This window comes from Desmodus rotundus, chromosome 9 (genome assembly GCF_022682495.2).
Source record: "Desmodus rotundus isolate HL8 chromosome 9, HLdesRot8A.1, whole genome shotgun sequence".
In the NCBI taxonomy this organism is placed as follows: Eukaryota; Metazoa; Chordata; class Mammalia; order Chiroptera; family Phyllostomidae; genus Desmodus; species Desmodus rotundus.
Genome location: NC_071395.1, coordinates 103568942 through 103580684, shown reverse-complemented (window position 1 = coordinate 103580684; position 11743 = coordinate 103568942). Strand labels below are relative to the sequence as shown.

General features: G+C 53.2%; 1 protein-coding gene and 1 non-coding gene across 2 annotated transcripts; one reads left to right on the top strand and one right to left on the bottom strand.

Annotated features, from left to right (window-relative positions):
- Positions 1 to 617: 617 nt before the first annotated feature.
- On the bottom strand, positions 618 to 7725 carry PSMB3 (proteasome 20S subunit beta 3). Its single transcript, XM_024573410.3, has 6 exons — positions 7574 to 7725; positions 7059 to 7243; positions 4589 to 4696; positions 3153 to 3330; positions 1639 to 1733; positions 618 to 736 (listed from the first exon to the last, which is right to left on the bottom strand). Exons 1-6 carry the CDS (start codon positions 7574 to 7576, stop codon positions 688 to 690), a joined length of 618 nt encoding a protein of 205 aa, XP_024429178.1. The 5' UTR covers positions 7577 to 7725; the 3' UTR covers positions 618 to 687.
- A 761-nt stretch (positions 7726 to 8486) lies between these two features.
- Positions 8487 to 8560, top strand: TRNAN-GUU (transfer RNA asparagine (anticodon GUU)). Its single transcript has one exon. It is a non-coding gene; the product is annotated as a tRNA-Asn (tRNA).
- Positions 8561 to 11743: the final 3183 nt, after the last annotated feature.

Below are 11743 nucleotides of genomic sequence, written 5' to 3'. Positions count from 1 at the left end.
ACTTGCTTGTTAGGGCATCTACTGTAGGTTGCAAAGTAGACTCACTTGGGGAACTTTTAGAAAAGACAGGTGCTCGGGCCCCTTTATGAGGCCAACTAAATAAGAATCTTGAGGGCTGGGATCCACTAATCTGTTTTAGAAGCTCCCCAGGTGACTACTGTGCAGCCAAGGTCAAGAGACACTGATCGACAGGATATTATTTGTGGGTGCCCGGCCAGATCTCCCCCTGAAACAATGAAAGAGGACTTCGGGGTTTTCCAGTAGGGCTCAGTGCAAAGGGTTCTTGACTTTGAAGCCAAATGGAACGTGGGTTTACGTCTTTGCTCTGCCGCTTGTTAAGGTGATCCTGAGCAAATTATTTAACTGCCCTTAAAGGAGAGTGACGTCAGCTACCTTAAGTCACTATGATTGAGTTCCAGCACGTGCAAGGCGCTTCGTGCAGGCAGGGCCTAGCTCACAGCAGGCACTCAACACGTGACGTGTAGACATCGTCCCCACCCGTGGGCCAATGGACATGCTGTCGGTCAGAACGCCCCAGGGCTGCGCTATACCCTGAGGAGCTGCTTGTAATTACCCAGATCGGGACAGGGAGCTATGGAGAAAGACTTAAGCAGGAGTGAAAGAAAAAGTACTTTACTTAAAAAACAAAAATAAAAACAAACAGGAACATGAGCTCTGGGAACAGGGTTAGTCCATTCGGGCCTTCAGTGTCCTGGTGGTGATTTTGTCCTTCTCACTGCAGAGGGGAAAGAATCACAAAACGTTGAGACTGCAGGCCAGGTGGCTGTCCTAACCGATCTGACTGCCCCTGTCACTCATGAATGTTAATGTTCCCTGTTTCCTCAGCCTGAAGGGAGGAAAGGGGGAATGGAGAAACGGGGCGACTCTAGTGAGGGTTTTCTGTAGGTGGGACCATCGAGAGAGAGCTGAGATGGTTCGGGGCGGACTGGGAAGCCCTCCAAAGGGAAGGAGCTCCCCCAGGCCTGGAGAACAAGTAGCTCAGGAAGCTGATGGGACGGGATTCACCCCAGGATCATAAACGAACTTTGGGGCCATGCATTCTCAGTCCCAGTCGTTTCCCTGGGAATTAAGCAGGCTCTCCCACAACAAGGGGTCCCAGCGCTCATTCTGGGACATACCCAAGGAGAGCAGCGGGAGAGCATCTGTTTCATCCGGTCAGGGTGCAGAGCACAGCCCCCAACAGATACGAGGGGAAAGGGGATGGCAGGCAGAGAACAGAAGGCAAACAGACCACTGGGCAACAGCTCCCAGAGCCCAGTGCTTCATGCAGTTGTGGGCTCTACACAAGTGGGGGTTGGGTGAGGGGAAGGGAGCCATCCAGTATTTTAATCAACCCACAGTGGGCGCATGACAGATCCCTGTGACTTTCGGGACCCTTAAGGACCCTTTCGGTCTATTGTGAACAAGGGGAGAGACCCGGGGTCATGGGGGGCACCTCACGGGATGGAGGTCGGGAGAATCAGCAGGCTCTCAGCCGCCCCCCTCAGGGAAGCACGGATTTCTATCCTGTTTCTGCCACAAAGGCCTTATGTCACACCTGAGTGGGGGGCTGGGAAGATGGGGCGTCAGTGTGGGGGGAATGTCTGCAGAGCGTCTAGATGCTCCGCTCACACTCACATGACGTGGACGATGACCCCCATGCCGGACACCGCGTCTCGGTCCACCGCATTCAGCATGGCTTGTGAGATGGTCTCAAACAGGTGGTCTGGGTCCTGCCGACAGAGCAGCAGTCTCGGTCCCCACACCCGCAGACCCTGACTTGCTCTGGCCCCTCAAGTCTCTTTTTTCTAGGCTCGAGGGCCCCAGCTGGGGCCCCTCCTGTGCTGAAAGTTAAAGGCCCCTCAGCTCCTTCTGAGAAGGAAGCAGTATGTGAGTGAAAGTTTAGGCCCTGCACTTCCTCCTCTAGTCAGCAGTGTGACCTCGGGCACGTCTTCTGTCCCTTCACTAAGCCTCAATTCCGCTCCTGTAAAATGGAGAGAAGACTCCTCATCTGGCTCCCACGTCGGCTGTCAGATGGACTCACCCCTGGGTGTCACGCAGGTCCTTCAAAACTCAACCTGCCCAGCCACGACAACACGTTTCCACCGGGACTTGTCCCGTCTTCATTCTCTCTCTTCATTGGTTTAGCCAGAAAACTCAGGAGTCCTCAATATCTCCACCTCCCTGGCTTCTGCTCTAAAGGACCAAGTCCTCCAGACTCTGGCTGCCCACTCTCCCACCGCGGCGATCTTTGCTCAGGGCCTCAGTGCCTCCTGCCAGTGACCACAAGAGCCTGTGCCATCTACTGCCGGCCTTTAGTTCCCTCAGGTTTCTTCCTGCCTTTGGCACCATGCCGAAAGAAAAAGTTCGAACTAGGCTCGGCATCCAGGGCCCCATCCCCTGGTGTCCCGCCCACACTCCAGCAGCCCCAGTGCCCTTTCCAGTCTCTGAACACGCTGGGCCCCACCTGCACCCTTGCACAGGCTGTTCCTGCTGCCAGCCAAGCCCTTCCTTTCTTCCTCTGCCTCCTCCTGGCAAACTGCATTTTAATAGGTATTTGGGTGTCTGCAGCGAGCCCCGAAGACAGACCACCTGGTTTCTCCAGAGCCTGACAGAGCTGGCGCAGCAGACAAGCCTCACCGTCAGGCTCTGTTCCAATCTTTCCACGCGTCTTCCTCACACCTTCATTTACATAAGGTGGGTTCTATTAGTACCCTCATTTTACAGCTCAGGGAATGGGGGCAGAGAAGTCCATGGACTTACCCAAGAACATAACTAAGTGGGTGGAGCTGGTTTCCCAGCCCAGACAACCCGGCTCCAGAGCCCATTCTATTAAGCTGCCTCTAACTCTTCGCTTCACACCTTGTTAAATGTTTGTTAAATGAATCAATGTAAAACCCCTGGAAACCCAATGGGAGGAATTATTTGTTACACAAGTAACTGGCTGCAGTCCCCTAACAGAAGACGTTCTCCCCTGGAGCCAGCCAGCCCACCCCAAGGCCCTGGCGGATGGAGTTTCTGGCTCTAAGCTGTGGCTTTCCCTCCTACCTGCACCATTCTCCCCATTACCTGCAAGGTAAACACATTCTTCCCTGATGGCCAAGGAGGGGGAGGTGCCCCAGAGCCCAGCCCACTCCATGCAACCAACTCACCATGTCAGGCTCCCAGAGGGACTCACACATCCCGTACATTTGTTCGGCACAGGTGCCACTGACCACAAAGTCATCAGTCACCATGGGGCAGCCAATGAGGTCTAGAGAGCAAATGAAGGGCTTAAAGGTCTTCGGGTCCAAGCCGGCAATGACTGGCTCGGTGTAGTAGGGGCCAAACCTGTGGGGCCAGGAGCAGAGAGAAACCAGAACTCGAGAACATGTACTTTCCTGTTAAGGCCTATTCAGACAACGCCCTGGCCCAGACCCAGGGAGGGAAACGGACGGCCTGTTTGGGAAGATCCCCTAGCCCTGTGGCCAGCTTTGATGAACTCGTTCACCCTCTCCTGGCATCTGGCAGTGCCCTGAGATTTCCCTTCTTTTTCCTCTGACAACTTGCCTTCTATCCTTCTCACCCCTGACTCTCTCTTCCTTATATAACCTATCCTACCCTAGTCCCGGTCCTAGCACCATTGAATCCTCTATTTACACATCCATACCTCCACTCCTTTCAAAAAAAGATCTGAGGTAGTTTATAAGGATAAACAGCTGACGATATTAACTTATACCTAAAAAAAAAAAAAAAAAAAGTAGTCCTTTCTTCAACTTTTTAGTACGAAAAAGGCAATAATACGCTCCAGGTAGCAAAGACTTAGCTTTGAAAGCTAAAAAGTATTCACGCAACTTTTTCTTTAAGTCTAAACTTATTCCCAAATCATAAAGTTTAAGAAAAGGAAAAAAAATCAAAAAGAAAAAAAAGCTGAACTTGTGTTCTTGCCACCCAGTTTTGCCCGGAGGTGGGCGGGGAAAGGACTCCAGGGTTCTTTCTCCCTTCAGTTCCACCCCAGCTTCTGCAGAGACTTCTACAGTGACGCCCCTTCTTTTCTCATCATGAAGTCCTTAAAGAGAACGGACCAAAATCTACACACCCACCGCCAGGTTCCCCGCTACTCCAGAGAATCTGTCACAGAATTAGCTTTGGAGTAATGGTGGCTCCTGGCTGGGAGGCAGCAGGGTGCTCTGGGGGTGCGTAACTGTGCTGCCTAGAAGCAAGTTTATTTGCTATTTGCATTCCCTACCTTCTGAAGTAGCCTTTTCTTTCCCATGTGGTAGTCAGGCCCTCTGAAAACAGACCCATAAAATTGGGTAAGATATTGTCTTGCAAACAATGGGAGAATGAGGAGGGATCCCCTTCCTGGGCACCGCTCCATACTACATGGCTACTTGGCCAATCGAAGGTTTCTGATTCTCCAAGTCCCAGGCTATGTAGGAAATCCTCACTTAACATTGTAGATAGGGTCTGTGACTTTAGGTGAAATGATGTAAATGTAACTAACTGTATCATAGATGAACTGAGTTAGCTCCTATGGCATCTCATCCTCGTTACAAAACCACACTAAACAAAACACTATTCTGGGACCTGCTGCGTTCGCGCTCACCGCTTCTCATACAGGAGGTTGGCCACCATGCTCATGAGGGTGTAAGGCTTGATCGGCCGGCCCTCCTTCAGCTCATACAGGTTCAGTCGGAACTTGAGGCGCTGGGCACTGTGGGAGGAAGAGGAAAATGAGTAAGTCACTGCTGACTGTCCCCGAGTGTCCAAATCTGTGGAGGTCAGGGGTTACATAGGAAGACACACAATCATAGCCCTTGGTAGACTCCTCGCTTCCCCTCCCAGTGATTTTCTCACCAGAATTCCAATCTCAAGCCCATGTTTCAGGACTTGTCCAACATTTAACACCTGCAAACACACCACTGTACTAACCCTTTTCCATACTTTTTAAAAAGATTATATTTACTTATTTTTAGAGGGAGGGGAAAGGAGGGAGAGAAACATCATTGTGTGGTTGCCTCTCACGCACCCCCCACTGGGGACCTGGCCTGCAACCCAGGCATGTGCCCTGACGGGAATCGAACCAGCAACCCTTCAGTTTGCAGGTCAGCACTCAATCCACTGAGCCACACCAGCCAGGGCTCCCAAACATTTTTGAGGGGAGGTTTTCACCCTCTTTTTCTGAGGAATAACTAATATACAATAAAATGCACAGCTCCTTCCTTCAACACCCATGGCAGGAGTATGCTGCAGACCTGGCCATGGCAGCTTACAGTAGAAGGAGCAGTGGGCTGAGAGCTGACCCAGGCTGAGCCTTCTTCCTCCAACTTAATTTTTCCATCCATGAGATGAGGGAAAAATAAATCACCTGGTGGCGAGATCATATATGGGTATACGACAAGGTGCTTGGAAAACTGCAAAGTCTTACATGTCTTAAGCAGCAGCTTCTGCACCTAAGGGACTGGAAGGTGCCTAAGAAAAAAGGCCACGACTCCTCCAGTGCCATCTGAGAGCCCAGGGACAGGGCCCTGCAGGGAGCAGACTAATGTCATACCTGCCAGAAGCAAAGCAAAGAGTCACGGGCCACCAGGACAAAGAGCCTCAGACATGACTTTAGTTTTACCTTAAAAATGAGGAAGCGAACTCCTAACACAATGAGCAATTACTGCCCACAAGCAAGCAAGCGCAGTGAGAAAAACCTCCTGGAGGAAAGGAAATGGTGAGAGGAGAGCAGCAGTGCCTGGAGAGGGGAAGGGTTAGGGCGCCACGCACTGACTGGAACTCCATGCTATCACTCTCTGATTCCACCAGAACTGGCAGGAAGCGGCTGGTTGAGTTACATCGTAGAGGTAATTTCCAATTTACACGTTCTTGAGACTTAGGGAGTTTTAAGGGAAATAAGAGAACTTTTCTGCCTAACTTCCACCCACATTAGTGGACTGGTCTCTCCATCTGCTAGAAACAAAGTCCAGGAGCTGCTGCTCCTCAGGCCACCATCTTCCTGAAGGGCCTGTCATCACCTGTGACCGCACCTCCCCTCTTGAAACCCTATCTTGAGTCTCTCCCTCTGGCTTCTCTCCCAGCCCCGCTGCTAATCACACAGTTGAGCTCTTGAACTGGAGCGTATTTCCCCTCTCTTTTGTCCCTCCAGAATCTGTTCCCATAGGCTCAACAGTTCACCAGTTCCGCTCCAGCCCTGCGAGATGATTTTGCACCCCAACGGCTCACAAGATGTTTCTACCTGGCATGTCTTGTCCCCTCAAAATTAGTGTCAAACTCAAAGTCATTTCCTCCCTCTAAACCTACTCCTCTCAATTACTGTATTTTAGTCGACATGTTCAAAACAGAAATTTACCATTTACCTACATGCCAGGTAACTAGTCTAGACACTAGTAACAGATAGAAGACACGAACTCCAACCTCAATGAATGATTCTTTGGACTCACAATGTCCAAGTAGGCACTAAGGCTGGCCGGCTACAACTGTCAGAAATGCCTTCCTTTGCTTTCCCATCACCACCACCCCATTAGGACCCAAACCCCTCCCACCTGGACTATCCCAATAGCTACCTATTTAATTTCCAATACCCTTCCTTGTCTCAAATCACAGGACAATCACTAATCTAGGTAACTAATCCAGCAGTTAATAAGCACCAGCTCATAATGGGTCGGTTATCTTTCTGCCTGCCTGCCTTGTCTCCCACCTAAACCTAAGTTCTTCAGGGACTGAGTGCTCGCTTTGGCTAGGGACCTGTGTGGGATCCTGGCTCACGTTCATTAGCTTGCATCTTGGGCAAGACCCTCGGTTCCCTGATCCGCAAAACAGCACAGCACCACGGCAATGTCGAGAAGAGGATTCAATGAGTCCGTGCAGGTAAGGGGCTTTCCACTGGGTCTGGCACAGAGTAAATGCTGGTGTAAGGTGGCTAGGCTACAACTCTGCGTCGCTTACGGTGTCTGGCAAAGATTCAAATTCCCTGAAGCCGTTTGGTAAATGACTGACACTCAAGCCACTCAAGGCGCCAGGCAAGGTTTGTCCAAGAGGCCTGGGTGTGGGCGGGGATCCCCGACACTTACACGGTCTGAACGTCAGTCGCTAGCCCGGCCAGGCCGATGTATAGCCGGTCGCCCATGGGAAAGATCTTCTGGAAATCCGTGGTCACCATCTGGGCCTGAATTCCGAAGCGCCTGTCGGCAGCGATGGCGACACAGTCCTTCCCCTTCATGGCCATGACGGCCCCTCCGTTATAGGACATGATAGACTAGGACAGACAGAGTGGAGGGGCTCAGCGCGAGGAGCCAAGGGCGGCCAAAACCCTTGGCCCAATCCCTGATCCAGAGGCTCCTGTACACACCGTTCTCCACTCTGGAGGCGCCTGGACGCCCCGAATTTCAGTTCTGAGTTAAGTCCTACGGGGCTGCGAGGAGCCTCATTCACTCACCGTGATCCTCACCCGGGTGCGCGCCCCTTCAAACCGGAGCCGCTTCCTTCAGTCGACCACCAGGCCCTCTCCGCCTTTCAAACTCCCCATGACCCCCCTCCCAGTTCCTCAATCCCACCCCGAGTTCCTTCTCCTGGCGCCCCATCTCACCATGATTGCAGTGTAGTAAGAACCCCAATCGCCACAATTCCAGCAAACCCGCTACGGCCCTTACTGTGCAACCACCCTCGCTGTTTTCTTTCTATTGGCTGAAGGCCGACCTTTCCGGGATATTTTGGTTTCCTATTGGTTAGGTATCCCTGTCAATCACCAGCATGGAATGTTTGATTGAGAGGCCAAAACGAAGGCTGGAAAGGCGAAAGTGAAAAGTCACTGTGAGTGCGGAAGGACCTGTCGTCGCGGTGCATGCTGGGATCGCGGAGGACCTGGTCTCGGGACTTGGAAGACTGGGTGCCAGACCTGCGGCGCGTTTCGGTTGCAGAAGCCCGAAATACCGCGCCGCCGCCCCGGCGGAAGGGCTACGGTGTTGCTTATCAACACGCTGTATGGGTCGCGTTTATAACCCATGCTGGCTTGTTTCATTTATTCCAGGAATCCTTACAGCTATTGTGTGCCGGGCATTGTGCTGGGCTCTGGACATTAGCCGGCCTAGAACGGCGCCTGGTACTTAGGAGGCACCCATTAAGTGCATATTTAATAACACGAAGGGGAGGGGCGGGAGGAGGGTATTCTGCAGCTGCAGAGGTTCAGCTGCAAAGGGGAGGTTTGGAGGTCGAAAATTGTTCTGCTTTGGGGGACTCTCAGCAGCTTCATTGCACGGTATCCCCAAGTCTGAGGTCATTCTGAACACGGACGTTCCGAGATTTCCCTCATCTAACCCCTCCAGAGCCAATGGAGGAGAGGTGTGCGTGTCCGGCCACTTTCCCTCCCCGGATCGGGACCCTTCCCTTTCTCACCCGGGGCCGATTTCTTTTGCCTATTGCAGGATTTCCGTTCTGACTTCCGCTTCGTCGCATGCTCACTATCATTGACTTCGCTCACTGCCACACAAGCAGTTATCGCAGTCTCTGTGGCGCAATCGGTTAGCGCGTTCGGCTGTTAACCGAAAGGTTGGTGGTTCGAGCCCACCCAGGGACGCTACTCTTTTTTCCTCCTAAATATAATTCTTCCAACTGCTGAAAAGCCAAATTTGGTGTTCGAATGGTAGAGAAACACCTTTTCTATAGCAAATCAGAGGGTCATTGTGATAGAAAATGTGTTGTTTAGTCAATGATGGGATAATTTCTTGCGCACTTTCCTCCACCGCTCCGCCTCCAATCTGGATCGCAGGAAAAACAGCCAGAGGTTTCTGTCTCACTGTGCAATACGTTTCAAGTTTCGCTTTTCGTAGGATTAAGAATGAATTCGCGGTGAAGGTGGACAGTTTTCCATTGTCGGGACAAAGGCAGAAACAAACTGAGGGATGAAGAGAAAGGTGAGAAAGGGAGATCATAGCTGTGATATACAGAGACAGAAAGAGGGAATATGACAGAGGAAATGGGCGAGGTGAGTTGAAGGAAGCCCTGGAGGAAATGGAGAGAGGGAAAACAGAGATAGTTAATAGGCATTAGAAAAAGGAAAAGAACAGCAACAAAACAACTTTTTCTAGAAATACACACACAAGTGAGGAGGATTGGAAAATAGAAGCAGAAACTGACAAAGGACATTGTTTTGGGGACACACAGATCTCATCTTCACTGAAGAAAGGGACAGAGGTAAAGACAGTCATAAATTCATTAGAGGAGCCACCGCCACCGCCCTCTGCTACCATTGTCCTCATCTTGGAGGGGATCTGATCCTGGCAGTAGCTGTTGGTATGTGCTGGAAATAATTACCTAGATTTCCCGGGTTCCTCCCCTCCAGAAGTTTCTAGTCTGTGACAGACACAATGACTCTTCTGATGAGTAGTTGTCAGGTAGAGGATCACTGAGGTACAACTCAGCTGAGGCAAGGCATTGGCACCTAAGGTCTGCCAGAGGCAGAGTTGTGTGGGAGGGTGTGGTGGGAGCCTCCACTTTTATGAAAGAGCTAAGCAAAGGACTCTCAAACAATTCTCTTTGATATCTGGTCTCTTCTCAAGACTGGACTCAAAAGAGGCCTCTTCTGAAAGCCCTGCCCAGTGCTCACCCATCCTACCTGGCTCTCACAGACTGGCGGGGGCAATCCCAGGGTACACAGTGCCACAGAAGCTAGCGGGACAGGCTGTGTAACCCTCCAGATTTGTTCCCATTGGCCTGTAAGTGCCCTGCGGGGAAAAGCCAAGCCCATCAGCTTTATGTTCCCTGTGCCTAGCGCAGTACTTGCATTGACATATGACAGGTGCTTCTTTGTCCCAACACTGGACAAATTCAGATGTAGAAACGATTGAGTCAGAAGATTCTCCTGCTAAACCAGAAAGGCCAGGGATATGGGGACCAGTTGCCCAGGACAGAAATAATTAAAGATTTAGTGGGGAGTGGGGTCTTCAGAATGTTTCTTCTGTCTTGTGGTTTGCTCGTGACTGGCATGTAACAACTGAGGAACAAGTAAATGGACCCCAGGTGAGCATGGGGGGTCCCCTCCCGCAGCACTCCAGGATCAAAGAGCTGCAGTGGGGACTCAGAGGGAGATAGTGGCAGATACCTCCCCTCCCCCCCACACACCCAAGGGCAGCCCCTGGATGCCCATGTGGATCGTGGGAGGGACTGAGCTATTCGGAAGCCCCGAGGTTTCTTTTGCTCAGGCTCTTCTAGCCCAAAAGGAGTGGCAGGCCAGGCGTCCCTGCTGCGCTCCCCTCCTGGAAGGGCGACTTGGCGGGAGAGAGGAGGACGCATGGGTCGTCCCCGGCAGAATCTAAGATGCAGGCGACACACATGTCCTAGGGACGGCGAACATGTCCACGCCAAGAGCCCCCTTTCCAAGAGGGGAGGCGAACTCCAGGGCTCCGCTTGCAAACACAGGGGAGCAGGTGACCAGATCCTCCCCCAGCCCTTCTGCGGGTTCTCAGACTACCCCTCTCTGGGAGAAAACCTCTCTCCCCCTTCCTCTTCCTCCCCGCCCCCATTTGGCTGGTTTGGACTAAAGGCTGAAGATAGGGTCACTTGGCGGCCAGTGTCCGCAGATCTCCTGGTCGCCGGCCAAAAGCCTGCGGCCTGAGAGCCCCAGCTTCGGGTCTGCCCGCGCTGTGAGCGAGGAGGGAAGGAGGAGGAGGAGGCAGGCGCTTCGAAGCTCTCCGAATATTCGTCTCCTAATTTCCTGACTCAAGCCAACCACCGTCAGTGCGCTTAATGGAGCGTCTGGCCGGATGGTCGGGCTCTTTGAAGGGACAGACACAGTGACCATCCGCAATAAATCTTGCCTAACGAATAAGCAAATCGACCGTCTTAATGAGGAAGGCCCGCAGTTGTTGCCAGAACGTAGTATCGATTAGCTTTCCCCGGCGCCACCCGCGGCCGCTCCGCCCGGCGTGCCCAAGCCTCGCTCCTCATTTTCTCCCCGTGGCGGGGTCCACTGGGGGCGGGAGCGCAAACGCCGGGCTGGAGCCGGGGGCAGCGGTCGGAGTCGGCGGGCGCCAATCGCCTCTACGCTCCCGGGCTCCTCCCGCCACCACCGCGAACCCGGCGCGCCAACCGCGCGGAGCGCCAACGGCGCCGGGGCGGAAAATGCGGGAACCCCGCGACGCCGGGGGAAAAAAGCGCGGGCCCACTTTCCGCCCCGGCGCCCGGTTTTCTAGTTTATTCCGGCCTCTCCGACGCGGCCAGGTTACTGTGTCCCGGGCCTGGGGCCCGAGTCCTGGTCATCAGGTCGCCTCCCGGCCCAGGGTGCGTTCCATTTTTCTCCACGCCGGGGGCGCCGGCCTCCAGCACGGCCGCCGAGCCCCCCCTCCGCCTCTCCCTTAGTCCCCAGGCGGTTTGCTCCCTCGAGGCGCCCCAGCTGGGTCCCGGGGTGCTGCTCTTTAGAGCCGGTGATTGGGCCGCCGAGAGGGACAAGGAGTAGGGAGGACATGCTCTTACACTTGCAGTAATTAATTTTAAGGGATTGTTACTTAGAGTGAATGAAAATAACCTGGACGCCCGGCTGAGGAGGCGTCGCGTGCCCCGCCCGAGCCCCGCGCCCTTCAGTCGAGTCTGGAGGACTGCAAAGCGAGCCACATTGCGTGCAGCCCAGTCTTTATTTCACCGTTTTCCAGGCGCCCCAGCTAGGGGCGGGTGGGGGGCGCACACGTATTTTGGGGGAGGGAGGGGTGAGCTGCAGAGTGTAACAGAGAAGTGGATTCATCCTTCGGGGTCAGGGACGGTTTGA